Source organism: Trachypithecus francoisi, unplaced genomic scaffold (assembly GCF_009764315.1).
Source record: "Trachypithecus francoisi isolate TF-2019V2 unplaced genomic scaffold, Tfra_2.0 Contig01580, whole genome shotgun sequence".
NCBI lineage: Eukaryota > Metazoa > Chordata > Mammalia > Primates > Cercopithecidae > Trachypithecus > Trachypithecus francoisi.
In genome coordinates, this window is record NW_022681443.1 from 1,009,534 (window position 1) to 1,032,461 (window position 22,928).

General features: G+C 54.8%; 1 protein-coding gene across 3 annotated transcripts; it reads left to right on the forward strand.

Annotated features, from left to right (window-relative positions):
- Nucleotides 1-1,007: 1,007 nt before the first annotated feature.
- PICK1 (protein interacting with PRKCA 1) lies at nucleotides 1,008-21,255 on the forward strand. Of its 3 annotated transcripts, none has more exons than XM_033189204.1 (13): nucleotides 1,008-1,819; nucleotides 1,987-2,084; nucleotides 3,487-3,598; nucleotides 9,773-9,901; nucleotides 12,990-13,056; nucleotides 14,314-14,403; nucleotides 16,123-16,176; nucleotides 17,204-17,266; nucleotides 18,001-18,134; nucleotides 18,522-18,614; nucleotides 19,310-19,360; nucleotides 19,848-19,992; nucleotides 20,420-21,255. In XM_033189204.1, the coding sequence occupies exons 2-13, from the start codon at nucleotides 2,044-2,046 to the stop codon at nucleotides 20,686-20,688; spliced, it is 1,248 nt and encodes a 415-aa protein (XP_033045095.1). In that variant the 5' UTR covers nucleotides 1,008-1,819; nucleotides 1,987-2,043; the 3' UTR covers nucleotides 20,689-21,255. The 3 variants fall into 3 exon arrangements, with proteins under 3 accessions (XP_033045095.1, XP_033045105.1, XP_033045111.1); XM_033189214.1 differs by having other exon boundaries at nucleotides 1,008-1,721; XM_033189220.1 differs by having other exon boundaries at nucleotides 1,008-1,668.
- Nucleotides 21,256-22,928: the final 1,673 nt, after the last annotated feature.

Below are 22,928 nucleotides of genomic sequence, written 5' to 3' on the forward strand. Positions count from 1 at the left end.
GTGACTTACCCAAGACCTCCCAGCTACAAAATGGCAGAGCCTGGGCTTGAGCTAGCATCGTCATGGGCTGGAAGAGCCACAATCCATGTTAAGGCACCTGGGTTTGGAGACTGCTGCCTTTTTTTTTTTTTTTTTTTTTGAGACGGAGTCTTGTTCTGTCACCCAGGCTGAGTGCAATGGCCTGATCTCAGCTCACTGCAACCTCCCTCTCCCATTTTCAATTCTCCTGCCTCAGGCTCCTGAATAACTTGGATTACAGGTGTGCGCCACCACATCTGGCCTCAGACTGCTGCTTTTTGAAACCAAAATTCTGGCCTGGAAACAGAGCTTGGTTTTTCCAGCCCTCGCCCTGCCGCTATGAAAGCAGAGGAAGAGGCTTCCCTGGGCCTCAGTTTCCTTGCCTGCACAATGTGGCTGGCAAGACTTGGTCTCCTTTCACAGGGTGATGGTGAGCTTTAAAATCCTGTGAAAGTGATCTGACTGGAGAGCAGTGGACAGTGGGAAGGCTGTTGCGGTCACGGCATTCTGCACATCTGTCCAGACTCAATTAGCCACCTAAGGAGAGAGTAGGGTGGGGCTTCCATCGGCCATGGGATATGTGGACAATCATCCTTCTATATCTTTCCTCCATGGCTCCTGGGGCAGCTGGGGAAGCAAGTTGGATGGGCCTGGCCACATGCTGCCAGATGAGGTGGATGCCTGGCTGTGGCTCTAGGAGAGCCAACCTCCCTCAGGGAACCCACTTTACACAGTAGCAGTGGCAGCAGAGGCTGGCGAGGAGACAAGATTCGGACTCTTCAATTGGGGAGCACTGGGAGCATTTCCCGAGCCTCAGGTACATGGGGACCTTGACCCTCCCTGGGACCCCAGTTGGGCTGCTCCTCAGGACTAAGGAAGGAGTAGGGGGTGTGAGAAATCTTTCACCATATACTATAGAAAGCCTTTACCTCAATGGCCTTAGTTTACCTATGGGGAAACTGAGGCACATAAAGGGAAGGGCGCATGTCCAGTCTGTCCTTAATAGTAAGACCTACTGAATACACCTCTCCTGGCTCTCTGTTTAGTGTTTGGACATTCAAAGACCCCTACACTAGGCGGCGGGAGTTTCAGGGCTACGATCCAGATCTTACACCAACTGTGTGTGGCCCCGCACAAAATCACTCCTCGCTCTTTGGCACTTAAGTTGGCGAAACTGGGATGGGCTGGGACCTCAAAGGGCCATTCTAGTAGGGGAGTCACAGGCCCAGGTGGTGAAGGGGTGAAAGGGCATGTCTCAGGGTTTATAGTCCACTGAGCCTTGCCGGAGGTAACCCCAGTTCAGGGATGCTTTCGTTGCCATGGCAACCGCCGAGTCGGCGCGGGCCCCTGGTGTGGCTGAGGAAGTTGGGACAAATCCTGCCCTTCCCAAGATGGCGGCGGCAGCAGGGCAAAGGGCGGGGTTAGACGCTGTCAGCCTGTCCAGACCTTTCCTCTGTTTTCGCTTGTTCCTACTAACGGCGAGCTTCCGCCAATACTTGTTCTTGTTCTTGGTTCCGAGCGTCCCGAGAGCCGGGAAGGGAAGGATTGTCTGCAGGGATTGGAGCAAATATCCAGTGTGGGGAAAGGCGGGACTTCCGCGTTCTGCCGGAAGTGACGTGCAGTAGCGGCCACCGCCAGGTGGAACGGCAGGTGGGTTCAGGTACCAGCCTGGCCCGGACCCGGTTGTGGGACCAACGCTTCCGGTGAGCGACAGAGGCAGCTCCCCAGGTCCTGGAGACCCGTGGGGCGGGCTCTGGGATCTGAGCCTATCGCCCTGGCCTGGAGTTCCCCTTTGTACCTAGTAAGAATCACCTACCCAGCCCCCCACCCGGAGACTGCCCCATCCCACTCCAGAGGGGAAGAGGAGGGCCCTGCTGTCCCGTTTGAGGGTGGTGGAGGGAGGGGTGGCGATGGCATTTATGCACTTCTGTTCCCTAAATCCTATGCTCCTTTCTCTCCCGGATCCAGTTCCCCATTCCCCTACCGAGCTGGGCAGTTAGCCAGCCCACTCCAACTCTCGGAACCATGTTTGCAGACTTGGATTATGACATCGAAGAGGATAAACTGTGAGTATTTTATTCCCCCAAGTTCCAGCAGTATAGGAGCCCCAAGTTCCTCATTTCCCTGGACTTCCCAGTCCCACAAAGCCTTGCTTCTCAGCGGTGGATCAGGTGTTGTACTGAAGCAGCAGTGGATCCTGCTCTCCCAGGAGCTCACTATTTGTAGGGGGCTGTGGACAGTTAAAAGGATAATCACAGCTCAGTGCCATAAGGGCACTATTAGCATGACTTGGTGACAAGAAGAGCAAAGTAGATGGAGCAGTGCTTCTGCTGGGGTGGTCAAGGAAAGCTTCATGGAGGAGGTAGCAATTGAACCAGGTTTTGAAGGTTGCATAGGAATATTGTGGACACACCTTCCTTCCCAACATAGATCGTTAGTAGGACAGATTTTCAAAAATTAGATTTGTCTTCCCATTAGAATATATCCTCTTTCAGATCAGGGAGTGGGTGCAATGCCTTGCTTTGTGCTCAGCACCTAGTAAGGGGCTTGACGTCAGTAGGTTGTTAGCAAATTTTTTTGAATGAATAAGTGAATCAGCGTGAGTACTTATCATAAAACACCAGTCAATGCTAATTTATAGTGGAAGCTAAGAGGTAATTGAGCAGTTGAGAGGTGGGAGGTGGATGGTTTAATAGAGGAAGACTCCTTGGAGTAGGTGGCCATCATATTCCATAGATGCCTGATAAGGTGACAAGGACAGAACCTGGCTCAAATCTCAGAGATCGAATAAATGAAAGGGAAGGGAGACCTGTTTTTATGGAGTGCCTGCTGTGGACTGGGTTGCTGTTAGCGCCCTCCATGCATGGTTAGAAGAACTCTGATAAGGGTGCTCATCCCCATTTTATGGATGAGGAAATTGAGATGCACAGAGGGTGACTTACCCAAGTCCCATAGCTGGCTGGGCACGGTGGCTTAACGCCTGTAATCCCAGCACTTTGGGAGGCTGAGGTGGGCGGATCACCTGAGGTCAGGAGTTAAAGACCAGCCTGGCCAACATGGTGAAACCCCGTCTCTACTAAAAATACAAAAAAATTAGCCAGGCATGGTGGCAGGTGCCTGTAGTCCCAGCTACTCTGGAGGCTGAGGCAGGAGAATCACTTGAACCCCGGGAGGTGGAGGTTGCAGTGAGCCAAGATTGCACCATTGCACTCCAGCCTGGGCAACAAGAACAAGACTCTGTCTCAAAAGAAACCAAGTTCTGTAGCTGATAAATGGCAGAGCTGGGGTTTGATCCCACATCTGCTTAACTCCAAGAGCTGTGCATGTTCCAGCACAAAATGTTGTTTTGTCCAGGGGAGGGAGAGAAAAAGCTGGGCAGCCAGTGGAGCCCCTCAGGAGTTTTGGAGGGCCACCCCCTCCAGTCATCCTTCCGCCAGGAGAGTCAGCCTCGCTTGCTTTTCTTTCTAGTGGAATCCCAACTGTGCCTGGGAAGGTGACCCTGCAGAAGGATGCTCAGAACCTGATCGGGATCAGCATTGGAGGAGGGGCCCAGTACTGTCCCTGTCTCTATATCGTCCAGGTATTGGGCGCTTTGGAGGGGGGCACAAGGTATATCTCTACTTGGGCATGACAAAGGCAGGTTCATTTCTCCACGCTGCGTAGCTGACTCCTTCTCATTCCTGAGGTCTGACCCTCTCAGAGGGGCTTTCTGATCACCTGCACTGCATTGGTCTGCCCTGTCTTCTCCCCACGTCACTCTGGTTTTTTCCTTCTCGGCACTTAGTACTTGTTATTTGCCCTCTGTCTAGTAGAGTAGACTCTTTGCACTGAGGGCAGTGTCCTGGTTTGCTTTTTGCTTTTTCACTGCAGTAAGCACCAGGTACAGTGCCTGGCACATAGTGGACATGCAATAGAAATTGACTATTGAATCAACAAAACCGTCAGCCTTGGGTACTAGCCAGAATGAAGTGTCATAGAAATATGATGAAATAATGCAAGCTTCTGAGTTCAAATGCAAGCTTCTTCCCTACTTACTAGCAAGTTACTTAACTTCTTTGGGCCTCAGTTTCATCACCTAGAAAGGCGGGATTTAAAACATGTAGACATAATCGTCTCTGGGTTCCTATGAAAAGTCAATAAAACAACATAACACACTAGCACTTAAGAAATGTGCATTGGCCGGGCACAGTGGCTCACGCCTGTAATCCCAGCACTTTGGGAGGCCGAGGTGGGTGGATCACGAGGTCAGGAGTTCGAGACCAGCCTGGCCAACATGGTGAAACCCCGTCTCTACTAAAATACAAAAAATTAGCTGGGCGTGGTGGTGCACGCCTATAGTTCCAGCTACTCGGGAGGCTGAGGTAGAAGAATCGCTTGAACCTGGAATGTAGAGGTTGCAGTGAGCCGAGAGCACGCCATTGCATTCTGTGCATTCCAGCCTGGATGACAGAGTGAGACCCTGTTTCAGAAAAAAAAGAAAAAAAAGAAACGCATTAAGCAGTAGCTGCTGTTATTTTCCAGGCAGCTGTATATTTTCCCAGATGCTCTACCAGTGGTGAGGAACACTCTTGTGTCTCTTGTAGAGGAAGCTGCACTGGTGATATTCTGTCCACTGTAACTCAGGAGTGGTGACAGACCTGCTGTGGGGCCTCCTTCACTGTGTGGCTCATCCAAGTCAGTGACCTTGCTGTAGCCTTAGGAAGACCCGTTCTAACCCTCTCAACTGGGTAGCCACTGGTGGCAGATGGGAAACTGGCCTCTGTGAGGATCTTGCTAAGGAGTCGTTTGTAGGCCTCGAAGACAGATTCCCAGGATTGACCTGGTCTTGCTTCTGCTCACAGTGCTGCCTCTTTCATGAGCCATTTGGCCTCCTGTGACCCAGGAGGCAGTAGCAAGGCCTCCCCCCCTGTAATCCCAGCACTTTGGGAGGCTGAGACGGGCAGATCACCTGAAGTGAGAAGTTCAAGACCAGCTTGGCCAACATGGTGAAACCCTGTCTCTACTAAAATACAAAAATTAGCCAGGCATGATGGCGGGTGCCTGTAATCCCAGCTACTCGGGAGGCTGACACAGGAAAGTTGCTTGAACTCAGGAGATGGTGGTTGCAGCGAGCCGAGATCATGCCACTCTACTCTAGCCTGGGCGGCTGAGTGAGACTCTGTCTCGATAATAATAATAATAATATAATCGATTTTTTAAAATTCAATTTTGTTTTTATCAAAGTACTATGTGACTTGCCTCTACAAAGTCAAGAGCATTAGAAGTCCTGTGTCAAATAATAGCAAGCCACTGCCCTTCCCCTGCGTACCTCACCCGGCTTTCTCTGTTTCTTCATGCATGGGCTTCCATTTTTCTCAATAGTCTCACTGTGGCACCCAGGCTTGAGTGCAGTGGTGCAATCATGGGTCACTGCAGCCTTGACCTCCCCAGACTCAGATGGTTCTCCCACCTCAGGCTCCAAGTAGCTGGGATTACAGGCACGTGCCACTAAACCTGGCTAATTTTTGTGTATGTTTTGTAGAGACGGGTTTTGCCATGTTGCCCAGGCTTGTCTCAAACTCTTGGGTTCAACTGATCCACCAGCCTTGGCCTCCCAAAGTGCTGGGATTACAGGCATGAGCCACCACTCTCAGCCTATCCTGTTATTTCTTGATCTATCACCTGTAAATATCTATTGACTTTGCCTCGTCCGGTAGATGAGAATTTAGTTCTTCCCTTGACCAGTCTGTTTCCTCTCATCCCACCTTTCCAACATAGTTATTTTTCCATTTTTGGCTAAATTACTATTAGTGCAACAGATATTTTGTTCAGGAAATCTTTTTCTTTTTTTTTTTTTTTGAGACGGAGTCTCGCTCTGCCGCCCAGGCTGGAGTGCAGTGGCCGGATCTCAGCTCACTGCAAGCTCCGCCTCCCAGGTTTACGCCATTCTCCTGCCTCTGCCTCCCGAGTAGCTGGGACTACAGGCGCCCACCATGTCGCCCGGCTAGTTTTTTTAATTTTTTTTTTATTTTTAGTAGAGACGGGGTTTCACCGTGTTAGCCAGGATGGTCTCGATCTCCTGACCTCGTGATCCGCCCGTCTCGGCCTCCCAAAGTGCTGGGATTACAGGCGTGAGCCACCGCGCCCGGCCAGGAAATCTTTTTCAAGTGCCTCCTAGGCTCTGTTGTAGACACTAGGGATAAAAAAGTGAAGAAAACAAAGATCCCTCTTGCGGAGCTCTCATTCTAGTCAAAACAACTCTATGTTTCACTTTCTGAGGAATCTGTGTTTCTTTTCTTAATTCAGCCTTTTCTTCTTTTTTGAGAGGGTGGGGGTCATTTCCTGGGTTGTTTTTTTCATTTTGCACTCTCCTTGTTTCCTCAGTATGTTTTCCACAATTTCCCATCTTCTTTTTTTTTTTTTTGAAATGAAGTCTTGCTCGGTTGCCAGGCTGGAGTGCAATGGCTCAATCTTAGTTCACTGCAACCTCCAGCCCCCGGGTTCAAGTGATTCCCCTGCCTCAGCCTCCCAAGTAGCTGGGATTACAGGCCCATGCCACCATGCCTGGCTAATTGTAGTTTTAGTAGAGACAGGGTTTCACCATGTTGGCCAGGCTGGTCTTGAACTCCTGACCTCAAGTGATCCGCCTGCCTCCACCTCCCAAAATGCTGGAATTACAGGCGTGAGCCACTGTGCCTGGCCCCATCTTCTTCAGTCTGTTTTCTGCCCTGTAGTTTCTCCCCTTTGTGCCCTCCCCCTGCCCCTCCTCTTTGGATTCCCCCATCTTGAGGGTCCCTTTCCTGGTTTACTCCCTGATCTCCCATGGAGAATATCCTCCTGTAGCTTTCTGAGAAAGGGCACGTGGGATGTCAATTTTTTGAGACCTCAGGTCTGCCTAATTTGGTCACTGTGGTTCCCATGTTCCTTTCAGTTGACATTTTGGCTCATCAGATTCGAGAATGAATGTCAAGGCTGACAGTAACTCCTGCGTGAAGCGCGATGGCCTTGTCACATTGTCCTTTGCTGTCACATGGCTGTTGCCGTTCTTGTGAGCCTTTATGTGTGATGTGTTTTATTTCCGATCTGTGAGGACTTTGAGGACCTTCTTTTTGTCTCTGGTGTTGGGAAGAGTCGTGATGATAGCTGCAGGCACAGGCTTTTTTTTATTGTGCCAGATCCTCAAAGGGTGATGTCATTGGGAACACCGTGTCTTTCTTGTCATGTATCTTGATGATGACATCCTACTTTCTGTATTCTCTGTTCTGTTTTTTTCTGTTTTTTTTTTTATTGTGGTAAAATTTACCATCTTAACTTTCTTTTTTTTTTTTTTTTGAAACAGGATCTTGCTCTGTCGCCCAGGCTGGAGCGCAGTGGCACGATCACGGCTCAACCTCCTAGGGTCAAGCTATCCTCCTACCTCAGCCCCCTGAGTAGCTGGGACTACAGGCACACACCACCATTCCTGGCTCATTTTTGTATTTTTTGTTTTTGGTAGAGGCAGAGTTTTGCCATATTGCCCAGGCGATCTTCCCACCTCAGTTTCCCAAAATGCTGGGATTACAGATGTGCACCACCGTGCCCAGCCCTTGGTCTAGTTTTGAATTAGATTGGTTTTTGTTGTTGAGTTTTAGGAATTCTCTACAAGCATAATCAGCTAAGAGGAAAAAAGAAAACAGAGTTTTAGGAATTCTGTTTATATTCTGGATATTAATCCCTTATCAAAAATGTGATTTGCAAATATTTTCTCCCATTCTGTGGGTTGCCTTTTTACACTGTTGATAATGTTCTTTTCTTTTCTTCTCTTCTCTTTTTTCTTTCTTTTTTTTTTTTTTTTTTTTGGGACGGAGTCTCGCTCTGTCACCCAAGCTGGAGTGCTGTGGCCAGATCTCAGCTCACTGCAAGCTCCGCCTCCTGGGCTCATGCCATTCTCCTGCCTCAGCCTCCCGAGTAGCTGGGACTACAGGCGCTGCCACCTCGCCCGGCTAGTTTTTTGTAGTTTTTAGTAGAGACGGGGTTTCACCGTGTTAGCCAGGATGGTCTCGATCTCCTGACCTCGTGATCCACCCGTCTCGGCCTCCCAAAGTGCTGGGATTACAGGCTTGAGCCACCGCGCCCGGCCCTTTTTTTTTTTTTTTTTTTTGAGACAGAGTCTCACTCTGTTGCCCAGGCTGGAGTACAGTGATGGGATCTCAGCTCACTGCAGCCTCCGTTTCCCAGGCTCAAGCTATCCTCCCACCTCAGCCTCCCAAGTAGCTGGGACTACAGGCGTACACCACCATGCCCAGCTAATTTTCGTATTTTTTGTAGAGAGTGGGTTTTGCCACGTTGTCCAGACTGGACGGTGTGTTTTGATGCACCTGTTTGAAAATTTGTTCTATTTATTTAGTTTTTCTTTTATTACTTGGGTCTTAGGTGTCATATCCAAGAAATTACTGTCAAATCGAATGTCGTGAAGCTTTTGGGCTAGGCATTTTTCTGAGTTTTATAGTTTTAACTTTTACATTTAGGTCTTTAATCAATTTTGAGTTAATTATTATTATTATTATTATTTTGAGACAGAGTCTCATTCTGTTGCTTAGGCTGGAGTGCAGTGACATGATCTTGGCTCACTGCAACCTTTGCCTCTCAGGTTCAAGCAATTCTCCTGCCTCAGCCTCCTGAGTGGCTGGGACTACAGGCGCCCACCACCATGCCCAGCTAATTTTTTTTTTTTTGAGACGGAGTCTTGCTCTGTCGCCCAGGCTGGAGTGCAGTGGCCGGATCTCAGCTCACTGCAAGCTCCGCCTCCCGGGTTCACGCCATTCTCCTGCCTCAGCCTCCCGAGTAGCTGGGACTACAGGCGCCCGCCACCTCGCCCGCTAGTTTTTTGTATTTTTAGTAGAGACGGGGTTTCACCGTGTTAGCCAGGATGGTCTCGATCTCCTGACCTCGTGATCCGCCCGTCTCGGCCTCCCAAAGTGCTGGGATTACAGGCTTGAGCCACCGCGCCCAGCCGCTAATTTTTGTATTTTTAATAGAGACAAGGTTTCTCCATGTTGGCCAGGTTAATCTCAAACTTCTGACCTCAGGTGATCTGCCTGCCTTGGCCTTCCAGAGTGTTGGAATTATAGGCGTGAGCCACTGCGCCTGGCCTTGAGTTAATTTTTGTATATGGTGTTAGGTAGTGTCAACTTCATTTTTAACATACCATTGTTGAAATGACTGTCCTTCCCCACTGAATGTTCTTGACACCCTTGTCAAAAATCATTTGACGCTGGGTGTGGTGGCTCACGCCTGTAATCCCAGCACTTTGGGAGGCCGAGGCAAGTGGATCATCTGGGGTCGGGAGTTTGAGACCAGCCTGACCAACATGGAGAAACCTTGTCTCTACTAAAAATACAAAATTAGCCAGGCGTGGTGGTGCAGGCCTATAATCCGAGCTACTCGGGAGGCTGAGGCAGGAGAATTGCTTGAACCTGGGAGGCAGGGGTTGTGGTGAGCAAGATCACACTATTGCACTCCAGCCTGGGCAATGAGAGCGAAACTCCGACTCAAAAAAAAAAAAAAAAATTTGATTATATATCTGAGGCAGGAGGATTGCTGGAGCCCAGGAGTTCCATACCACAGTGAGCTGTGATCACGCCACTGCACTCCAGCCTGGGTGGTGAGACGCGTTCTCAAAAAACGAGAGCAGAGGGTAGAGTGGAAGACAGGGCCAGGCAGTGGTCTGGTGTCCTCCCAGGTTCCATCTTAACCCTCCCTTTCTTCCCCCACCACTCTCCTTACGCACCCACAGGTATTTGACAACACTCCAGCAGCCTTGGACGGCACAGTGGCAGCTGGCGATGAGATCACCGGTGTCAATGGCAGGTCAATCAAAGGGAAAACCAAGGTGGAGGTGGCGAAGATGATTCAGGAGGTGAAGGTAAGGGCTGCTGCAGAGCAGGTGTCCACAGGCAGCCACACATGCTTCTGAGGCCTCCAGGCTGCCAGAGGCCCCATCAGGCCTGCAAGGGGGTATCAGCCCTCACCGCCCCCTTCCTTGGCACGTGCAGGGTTAGGGTCACACTCCAGCCTCCCTCGTCCATCCCTCATTCATTCAATAAATAGTAGTCGTGCTCCAGGACTTGTGCTGAACCTTGGCAAGAGAGTGGGCAGCGAGACCACAAGGTCCCTGTGAGCTGCCGGGGAGCTGACAGACTCGGAACCGTCCCTCAGGCAAGCCCATGTGTCCCAGTCAGCACTGGAGCTGAAGCTAAAAGTCCAAGGTGATCCTACCTGGGTCAGTAGACACCCAGTAATGTCAGCCGGGTCATGCTGGGCCTGCGAGGGCTAAGAGAGAAGGAAGAGCACCCTTTCCCCATCTTGTAGGAACTTTCGGTCCCACGCAGCCTCCTGGGCTTATTGACACCCAGAGAACCCCCGTCCCAGGCCAGCTGATCTTCTGCTCTATGGACCAGAGTCACACACTGTCTGCCCCTGCTTTCCCCCACCCCTGCTGCTACAGGCCCAGGCCTCTCTGCAGGGACACTCCCTCCTGGAATGGCAGGCGGCATCCTGGCCTCTCCCAAAGTGAGCACGCAGCTCCTTTGCCATTTCCTAGCGATGTGGCTGCTGGCGAGTCTCAGGAAACCAATATTGTGAAAGAACTGATGTGCAGGCAGTGCGCAGACGCGGGGTGATTTAGAAATCTTGGGGGCGGGGTCCCCACTGTGAGTTGAGCTTGGCCAAGGGTTGCAGCCACCTCCCTCAGCCCTACTTCTGTCCTCCGGGTTCTAGCACCCCTGATAGTCCCCCTTCCTGCCTTAACCCAGGCCAGCCGCTACTCCATCCTCTCTCCCCTTTATCCTCCTGTCCTGCTCCTGAGTGGTCCCTGCTTCTCTCCTTCCTTGCTGTAGGCAGGAATATTCCCATCCTGTACATTCTCCTATTCCAGCCCCTTTAGCCATAAGACAAATCGGGGCCTGGGGCTGGAGCTTAGAGATCTGCTGTAAAAAGGAAGCAGCAAGGCTCATTGAGACCCCAGCTGCCACTCTACACGGCCTGGGTATCACTGCCCCAGCTGCCACTCTACATGGCCTGGGTATCACTGCCCCAGCTGCCACTCTACATGGCCTGGGTATCACTGCCCCAGCTGCCACTCTACATGGCCTGGGTATCACTGCCCCAGCTGCCACTCTACATGGCCTGGGTATCACTGCCCCAGCTGTCACTCTACATGGCCTGGGTATCACTGCCCCAGGCGTCCACTCTACACGGCCTGGGTATCACTGCCCCAGCTGCCACTCTACACGGCCTGGGTATCACTGCCCCAGCTGCCACTCTACACGGCCTGGGTATCACTGCCCCAGCTGCCACTCTACACGGCCTGGGTATCACTGCCCCAGCTGTCACTCTACACGGCCTGGGTATCACTGCCCCAGCTGTCACTCTACACGGCCTGGGTATCACTGCCCCAGCTGCCACTCTACATGGCCTGGGTATCACTGCCCCAGGCATCCACTCTACATGGCCTGGGTATCACTGCCCCAGCTGCCACTCTACATGGTCTGGGTATCACTGCCCCAGGCGTAACCTGTTAGGCAGAGGAACTGATCACGGGAACAGGTGCAGGGTGTCTTGTTCTGGCCGAGTTGGGTTGTGTGTGCCCTGTTCGGCAGCCCCTTCCCTCCTCCCCATCTCTGCTTGTCAGGTCCCTCCCTGTCCTCTCAGGCTTGGTCACACCAGCTCCTCAGGTTGCCCATGAGGACAAGAGCTCTTTGTGTTTGCACACAGCCATGACAAGGATGCAGCATTGGCCCAGCTCCCCTGTTTGGGTGCTGGGCAGGGATTACTCTTCCGTCTTACAGGTGTCCAGAGGCGGGAAGTGACCTGCTTGTGGTCACACAGCTGAACTGGAGCCCGGGCCCGACTCCCGCTGCAGCCCGCTTGCCGCGGGCCCACAGCTGCTCCCTGTGGGTGTCCCCTGAGCACGCCTGTGTTTTATTCTGGGGGAGCAGTTCACACCCCACCTCTGACTCTGATTGCATCTCTCATTTTGGTTTCCCTTTGGGACTTGATTTTTAAATCCTGTTTTATATTTGGATGAATGTGGTCCCAAGTTCAAGGGTTTTTGGTTTGCAAGGATGAGAGTGAACACAGTAGCCTCCCGTGCTCAGGGAAGTCCTCTTGGGAGAAGCCTGTGTCTCCTGAGCAGTCGTTAGAAAGTGGTTTGTGTCATTCCCTGATTTGCATCAGCCTTGGGAACTGGGGCTGCCCCTGCCCCTTCCCCTTGGTGCGCTAGCACCAGGCACCGAGCAAGTGCTCAGATGTAGCTGTTGAATGAGTAGAGGGATTCCTGGGGATGGGGTGGTTTGCGGGGAGGAGGAGTAATCAGTGTAGGGAAAGGACACGGCAAAGGCTTGGAGCGTGGTTTGCCTGGGGAGGGAAGAAGGAGAGCCTGACCTGGCCAAAGCACAAGACATCAGAGACCGGGCTGTGGGCCCTGTGCAGGCCCTGTCCCCACTGATTCCCCAGGGCTTAGATGTAGAGTAGAAACGGAGGGGCCTGGGAGCAGACAGGGTCACAAGGTGGGGCCATGTCACGGCTCTCAGCCTGTCCCCTTACTGGGGCTTACGATTCTTTTTTTTTTTTTTTGAGACGGAATCTCATTCTGTCATCCAGGCTGGAGTGCAATGGTGCAATCTCAGCTCACTGCAACCTCCACCTCCCTGGTTCAAGTGATTCTTGTGCCTCAGTCTCCTGAGTAGCTGGGACTACAGGCACGCGCCACCATACCCAGCTAATTTTTGTATTTTTAGTAGAGATGGGGTTTTGTCATGTTGCTCAGGCTGGTCTTAAACTCCTGACCTCAAGTGATCTGCCCGCCTCAGCCTCCCCAAGTGTTAGGATTACAGGTGTGAGCCACCGTGCCCGGACTTGGGCTCAGGATTCTCAAGTCCAGAACAGTCTTGGTGGGGAAGGGCTCAGGGTCTGGAGCCTCCCTCACTAGTCTGTGTGTGCTGCTCTTCCAGGGGGAGGTGACCATCCACTACAACAAGCTGCAGGCGGACCCCAAGCAGGGCATGTCCCTGGACATTGGTAAGCTGGTCAGAGCTGTTACGGGTGTCCAGCAGCCTCCCTGGATGGGCCCTGGCCCAACGGAGAAGTGCCCCAGCCAGCCCTGCCCTCCCCTTCGTGACAGGAGAATCCAGAGTTACATGGCTGTGGGCTCTGACTTCTGACCAAGCAAATCTGAAAGGCCTGGGAGGACCCCCGGTGCTCTCCCTGCATCTGTGCCTGTGCTCTGTCCCTGGTTTCTCACTCCCCCGTGTCTCACCCCTACCTGCCCACTTCGGCCGCTCCTCTGGGAACTTGCTACCCTAGGGTTGTCCTTTGCCAGCCATCGCCTTGGTGTCCACGGCCCAGGGCCTCCCTCTTCATAAAGGGAGAGCAACCCAACCCTGGCCTGGCGCCCCATGCCCTCTAGCACGGCCGCACTCCTCCCTGGCCTCTCCTGCCCTCAGCTCCCAGGGACTCTGGATCTGAACTGGAGCTCAGGCACTGGGCAGAGGGTCTGCGCCCTGGGAGAAGGTCTCTCCTGTTAGAGGGGCTGAGCCTTGGTTCTGTAGAAACGTTAGGACTCAAGAGCTGGACAGCAGCTTCGAGTCCTCTGGACCGGCCGCTTCACATGACGGATCAAAGCCTGAGACCCAGAGAGGGCTCTGCAGCCCCTAGTGAGCGCACACCCAGGTCTCTCAGCTCCGGAGCCCAGCAGCCCTCTTCATACACCCTAGGGCCAGAGGCCAAGGGGCTAAGGGCAGACTGGATCTGTCCAGGAGCTTCCTCCGAAACCCTTTCGTTCCAACACAGGACTAAGTCCCCTTCCTAGGACTAAGCTGGTGAGATGCAGTAATTGAGTCTGGGCTCCGAGCTTCATGGTCATTGATGGCGCCCATTACTTTCACATAACCAGCCCAGGGGCCCCTCTTCTCCCCTTCCCCTTTATGCGACACCCTAGGTCCTGATGTGACACAGAGGAGGGAAGAGGCCTCCTTGGCTTCCATTGGCCGGTGCGGAGCCTGGGCGGCACTGGGCTCTCAGGACCACCAGCTGATGTGCAGCAGGCCCTGGGCGAAGCCCTCCGTGTTCAACTGCCCAGACTGCCAGCACCTCTGCAAAGCAGAGGGAATAGGGCAAGGACCTAGGACCTCCCCACTGGACATTCCCCACTTCACAGCCACCCCCAGCAGTCCTTCTGCCCCCTGTGGGATGCTCCCTGTGAATGGTGGTGTGGCTGGGGGCAGGGATGGCCTCTGGGCAGCCACAGACTCACCAGGTCCTTCGTCCCCCGCTCAGTGTTGAAGAAAGTCAAGCACCGGCTGGTGGAGAACATGAGTTCAGGGACTGCAGATGCTCTGGGCCTGAGCCGGGCCATCCTTTGCAATGGTGAGTCTCTTCCCACCCAGCTTGGGCCCTGGGGACTCAAGCCCAGGTTGGGAAGATGGAAGGGGCACCATGGCTGCCCACCAAGCTGCTGTGGGTCCCGTGGGCCTGACCCTGGCCTCTGCCCGTGGAGCTGAGAAGTCACCATCTCTGCATCCCCAGAGGCCTCTCCAGCTCCTGGAGTGTCCACAGCTGTCAGCTGGGCTATCCTAGCCAGTGTCCCTCAGGTCACAGATGGGGAAACAGACTCAGTGTGGGGAGGTGCCTCTGCCCCTGCCCTCAGCCCCCTTACCCCTCACCCCAGCACTCTCGCTGCCCACCTCATGCCTCCTTTGTCCAGGAGGTGGCACTGCTGCCCTTGCCTCAGCAGGTCCTCCCTTCGAGGCGGCTGCCCAGGCGAGCGGGGAGGCGTGTACGTGCACATTTACACACGCATGCACACATGCGCACACACTTCCCCTCCCCGGGGTGGCCAACGAAACACTCGGTCCCACTCCTACCGTCGCTAGTCCGAGTTTGAAAATAGCAGCAGCTCTGCAGTGTGCGTGTGGGGTAGATATAAATACCTCTAGAAATTGTAGGCTCAGCTGGGCACATTGGGCTTTATTGGCTAGGGAAGTGGGGGTGGGGTCTGAGCTTGTTCCAAATGGTGTACAAAAGTGGCGGCTGCTATTTTCAGCCTCCTGGTGCCTATAAATCCCTGTTACTGTAGTTACCAGCCGTTGAGATGAAATTAGAACTGGTTGTTGTGTTTTTCCCCCCAAACCTTGCAATTTCCCTGGCCTTAAATAGGGTTTCTAAAATTGAAGCTCTCATGATGTCCCATGACCCAGCTAAAAACAACAGCACGACGCTTACATGGCTCCTTTCCTGCCGGCTGGCCGGGTGCTAAGGCTCTGGGGAGCCCAGGCCTGGAGGTCACCGGGTGGCCAAAGCCTCACCAAGATCTCTGAAGTGCTCCCTTCCTCCCCTGACAGCCTGTCGCATAGCTTCCTCCCTGCCCAGAGAGGCCTGAACACAGCCTCTGCTCCTCCCCGCTTCTGCTCAAAAACCCTGACCCAGGTCAGCACAGGAGACTGGGGAGCAGAGAGCGCCCGACTGCCCCACCCCTCCCCTGCAGCCCTCACCATCACACCGCTACCCATCACCCGGCCACTGGACTGGCTTCTCTGCTGAGCTTTGAGCCTTGAGAGCAAGGCTTGGCTCAAAGTGAGCCTGACATGCTGGCTGGCACACAGTAGGTGCTCAAGAAACATCAGTTAAACCAATGAATATGATCACCAAGGCCTCTTCCCAGTGTGAGCTCTCTCAGCCTTCCTGAATTTCCCCTTCCCTCCCCAAGTTGCATTTTCCCTTCTGAGCCATCTGTGTGCTTGGGAGGCAGGGACCAGGTCCTGCCTGCGCTGGCGGCCTGGCTGCTCCATCTCCATTCCTGTGGCTCCTGCCAGCCTTCCTCCACGGCTGCCAGCAGGCTTTGGGATAGAAGTGCAGGGGCTTCGCCTGCTAGGCAGGGACCCTCCACTGGCCATGAGCAGGGCCTAGTCATTTCCAAAACACCTTTGAACCCAGCTGACCTGAGGCGCCAAATCCCCCTCCCTGGGACCCCCGATCTTTCCCATCCTGGTTCTCCTCTGGGGCTGCCTCTCCCCTCCCCAGCCTGGCGCTGGGCCTCCTGTGGCTTGCTGAGCCCACTGACCTCCCCTCTTCTTTGAAACCCCACAGATGGGCTTGTCAAGAGGCTAGAGGAGCTGGAGCGGACCGCCGAGCTGTACAAAGGTGGGTCGGGGTGGCCTCGTCCCGGCACTGGCTCTACCCCAGGGAGCATGCTGTCAGCAGAGTGGCAGTGGGGTTGCTGGCACTAGGAATACCAACCTGCAAAATCCTAGGACCATGGGCATTAAGAGTTCTTAAAAGTGAAACCCCGTCTCTACTAAAAAATACAAAAAACTAGCCGGGCGAGGTGGCGGGCGCCTGTAGTCCCAGCTACTCGGGAGGCTGAGGCAGGAGAATGGCTTAAACCCGGGAGGCGGAGCTTGCAGTGAGCTGAGATCCGGCCACTGCACTCCAGCCCGGGCAACAGAGCGAGACTCCGTCTCAAAAAAAAAAAAAAAAAAAAATATATATATATATATATACTTCTTCTGAATTTAAAAATAACTGAGGGGCCAGGCGCGGTGGCTCCCGCCTGTAATCCCAGCACTTTGGGAGGCTGAGGCGGGCGGATCACTTAAGATCGGGAGTTTGAGACCAGCCTGGCCAACATGGTGAAACCCCATCTCTACTGAAAATACAAAAATTAGCCAAGCATGATGGCTCGTGCCTGTAATCAGTACTCGAGAGGCTGAGGCATGAGAATCGCTTGAACCAGGGAGGCAGTGGTTGCCGTGAGCCAAGATCACACCACTGCACTCTAGTCTGGGCAATAGAGCAAGACTCCATCTCAAAAGAAAAAAATCTGACACTTATAAAAATTCAGAGAATAGCACCTGTAAACACGGCGAGAGTCCCCCAGAATCCCATGCCGTCCCAGGGCTAAAGCCCACACAGGCTGTGTGCCCCTGCCTCTTACAAAATCCTGGTGCCCCTGTCTGATGGGGCTGCTCACGGGGTACGTTGGACTGAGCTTTTACCCCTGGGCCGTGGTTGGGTGCTTGGGAAAGGCTGTGTACCAGGGCCTAGCAGAGGCCTTAGGTGGGGTGGGCAGCTGGAGGCCTTGGGTAGGGTGGGCAGTTGGAGGCCTTGCCCTGGGCCAGTGTGGTCCCCACCATGCGTCCCCATTCCCATCACTCGGTCTCTCCCACAGGGATGACGGAACACACCAAGAACCTCCTACGGGCCTTTTATGAGCTGTCGCAGACTCACCGGGGTAATGGCATCCCCCAAACCTGTGGCGTGACCCTGGGCAGTCCCTGGGGCCTCTCACTCCCGTGCTGAGGTGGGTCAGACCCACAGCGCCTGACCTCAGGCCAGCTCTGGGCTGGGCCTGGTCTCACGTGCTGGGATTTGCGATGGGCCTGCAGGGAGCGTCTAGATTAGCTGGCCTTTTAAGGGCCGCAACGATGGACAGGCCTCACCCTGTCTTCACACTGCCACTGGCAGTGCACAAGGCCCTTGCTTATTTATATTTCTGACAAACCTGTCACTCTGGGCAGGCCGACTGCAGCTGACCCCAGCTATCTGCAGAAAATGAAGCCCAGACTGAGGAAAGGGCCACACCGCTCCTGAGTGGTGGAGCTGGTGTTCCAATCCAGGTGTCTAGACTCGGACCAGTGTTCTGCCTCAGGCAACACCACCTCCTCAAACCTTGACCCAGCCTTCTCTCGCTGGTCCCTCTGGGAAATGAGGGCCAACTCCCTTGGTGTGTACACTCAGGACTTTCGGGGGAATAGACTAGCTCTTGGAGGTGTCAGTTCAGTTTCCTCCGGGTGTAGACTCGGCTCCTTCAGGGGGTTTAGACCAGCTCTCTTGGAGGTGTAGACCCTGTGCAGACATTGGCCTCCAGCCTGCCAGGCCTGCTGCCCCGCTTCTCCCCAGCAAATCGCTGGCTTCTCCATTAGGGGGCCAAGTAGGGGCAGCCTTCAAGGCAAACTTGTCCTGCAGCCTTTGGGGACGTGTTCTCTGTGATCGGGGTTCGGGAGCCCCAGCCAGCTGCAAGCGAGGCTTTTGTGAAGTTCGCCGATGCCCACCGCAGCATCGAGAAGTTTGGCATTCGGCTTCTGAAAACCATCAAGCCGGTAGGTCCTATTGAGCACGCGTGTGTCTGGCATGTGAGGGTGGGGAGGGGAGAGTGTGGCTTGCAGAGAAGGTCCGATGCTGGAGTCCTGTGCCTGGGTAGAGCCTCTGGCTCGGTCGCCCACACAGTGGACTATGGGTGAGTCACTGCGCCTCCTTGGGCCTTGCCATGGACCTCTGGGTGGGCTTCTGACCCTGGCTCACCACTGAGTCACAGCTTACCCTGGGCCTCGCACTAGTCTTCTCATCCTTGAGAGAGACAAGAGATCAGGGAGCACTGTCTGGCTCTGACGGTTGAGTCTACCAGCAGGGGTGATGCATCATTGCCATTCTTGTCACCCTGGCACTCCCTGCCGTGACAGCCTCAGCATCTACCCACCTTCTTCCAGATGCTGACGGACCTGAACACGTACCTCAACAAAGCCATCCCAGACACTCGCCTCACTATCAAGAAGTACCTGGACGTGAAGTTTGAGTACCTGGTGAGTAGTCCAGGTGCCCAGGCTGCTAGGGCGAGCGCTCACTCTGGAGATCTGCCCCACTTCAGTCAGCCACGCCGCAGCAAGCGAGGCTAGCCAGAGCCGACAGCATGTCTGCTCGAAGCGTGGGCCCAGGGGCCCAGGGAGGTGCATCCGAAGCCCTGATGCGCCTGCACAAAGAAGCATCTGAGAGCCTGGGGTGGGCATGGCTCTTGCTCTGTGCACTCTGACCCCTTGGGATTTGTTGCCTTTAAACAATGGGTTAGACTAGGTGAGTGAGTGTAAAGTGGGTGTCAGTGAATGTTCGTGAGATTTACATTTAATTATTCTGTAGTCAAATGAATTGAGAGAAAATGCTCCATTAAGCAAGCCAAGTTTCCTTTGCTGCAGGACTTTTCAGAGCTTTTGATAGGCCCATGTGCAGTGTGAATTTTCAAGGGTCTTCCTAAGCTTCTTTAATGACAGACCCCTTTTTTCCCAAAGCATCTCTTGGGCCTTGAGTTTGGTCAACTCTGGGCCGCCTAAGCCTCAGGCCCTGGTCATCCCCCAGCCTCATGCCTCAGTCACCTGCTGCTGCCCTCTCTGGGACTCCCTGGACACCTGTGCCAGCCTCTCCCGATGCGGGTGGGTGATGGGGGGTGGAGCTGGGCGCCTGGGGTAGGGGTAGCCACTTTGACAGCCTCACCTGTCTCACACAGTCGTACTGCCTGAAGGTGAAGGAGATGGATGACGAGGAATACAGCTGCATTGTGAGTGTTGGAGGGGGTGGGGGGCTCCTACCTTCCCCCACCTGATCTGCCAGGGATAGCAGGTGGCTCAGGCCAACCTGGGAGAGACCTGGGGGACTTGGCTGGACTCTGGTTGCTGGCGATTTGGGGCTACCCTCCCCAGTCCCCCTGGGCCTCAGGGTGCTGGGCACCTGGCCAGGGAACCACTTCCTCAGTCTGGGGGCCTCTTGGAGGGAAAATTGGATTTTCTTCACTCCTACGAGGCACTTTTAAGTTTTTGATGTTTTTGCCGTCGGGATCCATCTTGTGGCCAATGTTCATTGAATGTGGCAGAGGTGTGGGTTTGGTGTTTTCCTCTCTTCAAAGCTATCACTGAGTGCTTCTAAGGAACACTGAAGTCTCAGAAGTGAGGTCTCAGGAATGAGGAACCGCCGTGGCTTTGAAAGCGCGGTGGGGTGCGGGGCGAGGCTGTCCCTGAGCAGGCCCTCCTGTCCCACCCCCGCCGCAGGCCCTAGGCGAGCCCCTTTACCGGGTGAGCACCGGCAACTACGAGTACCGCCTGATCCTGCGCTGCCGCCAGGAGGCGCGCGCCCGCTTCTCCCAGATGCGCAAGGACGTGCTGGAGAAGATGGAACTGCTGGACCAGAAGCACGGTGAGCGCCGCCCTCCTCCCCGTCCGCTCTTCATTTCAGAGGTGGGAAAACTGAGGCCCAGAGGGGTAAGGTACTCACCTGAGGTCTCAGGGCCAGGCCACGGCCCAGATGTGAACCCCCTCCAGGAGCCCAGCCAGCTGCCCAGAGTCTGGCCTGGGTGGGACTGGCCTGTGCATGTGGGCTCCGTGGGCGGCCGTCCATGATCCATTTACCCTGCAGCCTCCTGCGTTCCCTGAACTGGGAGCTGGGAGGCCCCGGGCTGGGCAGCCCCTGCCTCCGCCCCTTGCCGGGTCCTGAGGGATCAGGGAAGTGCCCGAGTGGGAAGCCCAGAGGAGACCAGAGGTGGGCCGGGTGGGCTGGGAGAGTTTCCTCCCTGAGGCAGGCAGCCAGAGCCCACTGCTGCCTGTCTCCCGACCTCCCACCCCAGTCCAGGACATCGTGTTCCAGCTGCAGCGCCTCGTGTCCACCATGTCTAAGTACTACAACGACTGCTACGCAGTTCTGCGGAATGCCGACGTCTTCCCCATCGAGGTGGACCTGGCGCACACCACACTGGCCTACGGCCTCAACCAGGAGGAGTTCACAGATGGGGAGGAGGAGGAGGAGGAGGAGGACACGGCAGCTGGGGAGCCCTCCAGGGATACACGAGGGGCTGCTGGGCCCTTGGACAAGGGTGGAAGCTGGTGTGACTCCTGAGTGCCCTGCGGGTATGGCACCGGGGGCAGGGTGCCTGGGAGGACTGAGCCTGGGAGCGGGGTGGGGCCGCCAAGCAAGGGGGTGACGCATAAAGGCCTGCTGGCTTGGGGCGCCTGCCTCCCTGCTCCTCTGTCCTCTCACAGTGAACCTGGGCTCCTGCCCAGGACAGGCACCAGGGTCATGGCCTGGGACCTGGACACTGGCCCCTCCACCCTCCCTCCCCTCCCGGCTCCCCAGCCAGAGGGAGAGCTTGGTCTCTGGACCTGCCTTAGGAAGGAGAGGGAGGGCAGGAAGGAAAAGAAAGGACTTAGAGGTGGCAGGAGTCCGGGCCCTGCTCCTTGTGGGCACTCGCACTGCCCCCGGAGCCTGCCGGGAGTGGGGCCGGCAGTGGACAGCTGAGGTTGGGGCCAGTGTCTCCTGGGCACCCTTGCCTCGTCCCAGACCAGCCGGTCCAGTCCCCATCACACCTCCGCGGCCTTTATTTATTCTCTTCCCCTAGCTTGGCCACTTCTCTGAAGGAGGGCTGGGCTCTGGGCCTGTATCGAATAAACAAACCTGGATGGCGCAGTGGTCACAGTGGCTTCAGCCCCTCCTCGTCTGCCCCTCTCCTCCACCATAGTGCCCTCGCTCTGTGTCATGTATGCCTCACTGAAGCGTTGCAGGGCTAGCACTGTGGTCCCCTTACCGCTGGTGATTTCAGGCTCAGAGAAAGATCCTCCCCAAGGCCACACCATGTGTGGCGACACAGTGGGATTTAACTCAGATCTGTCCTGAAGGCCTGACTTTGCCACCTGCCTCCAAAGCTTTCTGCTTTGTGGAGCCTTTTCTATCTCACCCTCCCCGCCCCCTGCCCCCCATCTGTGACCTTTCTGTGCTTCCAACAGGAAATAAACCTTTGGGGAAGAGAAGGGCAGACATGGAGCCAGGGCGACTGAGCCCCCAGGTCGGGGAGGGTGGTAAGGGGTAAGTGCTGACTCCAGGTGCGCCTGTGCTCCCGGGCGATGGGGAAAGGGCTGTGGGAAGAGAGGTGTGGAGAGAGGCCATGGGGAGTATCTGCAGAGGCAGAAACAGGGCGGCCGCTTCTGCTTCTCCTGGCCAGCCTCGGCCTGGTGTGATCAGTCATAGTGGCCCTTGTCACTCTAACGTGTTCCAGTTTGGATGATGAATATGGCCATCCTGATAATGGGAGGGGGCAAGAGGGTGTGTGAGGAGGGCTGAGTCCAGGATGGAAAAAGGGTTTGAGCTTTGAGCATACAGTGCTGGGCACAAACCCAAATGGGAGGCTTGGCAAGGGTGGGACATAGAGGAGGGGCCGGCTGTCACCAGGAGCCCACCTGGGTCCCTGCAGAGCCATCAGACAGACCTCACCACGTCCCTGAAGGGGGCAGCCAGAGTGGAGGCCAAGGGCACAGGCTGGAACTGACAGCCTGGGTTCCTGATCGCCCTGGGCCTCAGTTTCCCTATCTGAAGTGTGGCACCTACCTCATTGGCTTGTTAGGAGATTAAATGAACATCTAGGAAGGGCTTAGAACAGGGCTTGGCACAGAGTAAGCACTCTTAAGTGTTGAAGTCAAAAGGGCTGGGCGCGGTGGCTCACGCCTATAATCCCAGCACTTTGGGAGGCCAAGGTGGGCGGATCACGAGGTCAGGAGATCAAGACCATCCTGGCTAACATGGTGAAACCTCGTCTCCACTAAAAATACAAAAAATAAGCTGGGTGTGGTGGCGGGCCCCTGTAGTCCCAGCTACTCCCGAGGCTGAGGAGGAGAATGGTGTGAACCTGGGAGGCGGAGCTTGTAGTGAGCCGAGCTTGTGCCACTGCACTCCAGCCTGGGCAACAGAGCGAGACTCCGTTTCAATACATAAATAAAATAAAATAAACAAAGTCAAATGCAGTCGCTGCTCTAGTGGCACAGGGGAAGCCATAGGCTGTATAAGCAGAAGGTGGCCAGGCATCTGTGAGGCTCCCCAGACCTTCCTGGGGCCTGGATGGAATATGAGGGCCAGCAGGGACCAGTGGGGGGTGGGGTCCTGGGCTGGGCTGGAAGGCAAGGGGAGTTTGCGGAGGGAAGGCGGCTTCCTCTGCAGGGGCCTGTTCACCACGCTCATGATTCAGAGGGAGGCAAAGAAAGAGGGGGTGTGATGTATGGGAGGAGGATAAATGCGTAGAGGGAATAGATCGCGTCTTGCCAGATTCCTGCACCTGGATCCAAGTGCAGGAGGTCAGATGTCAAAGTGTG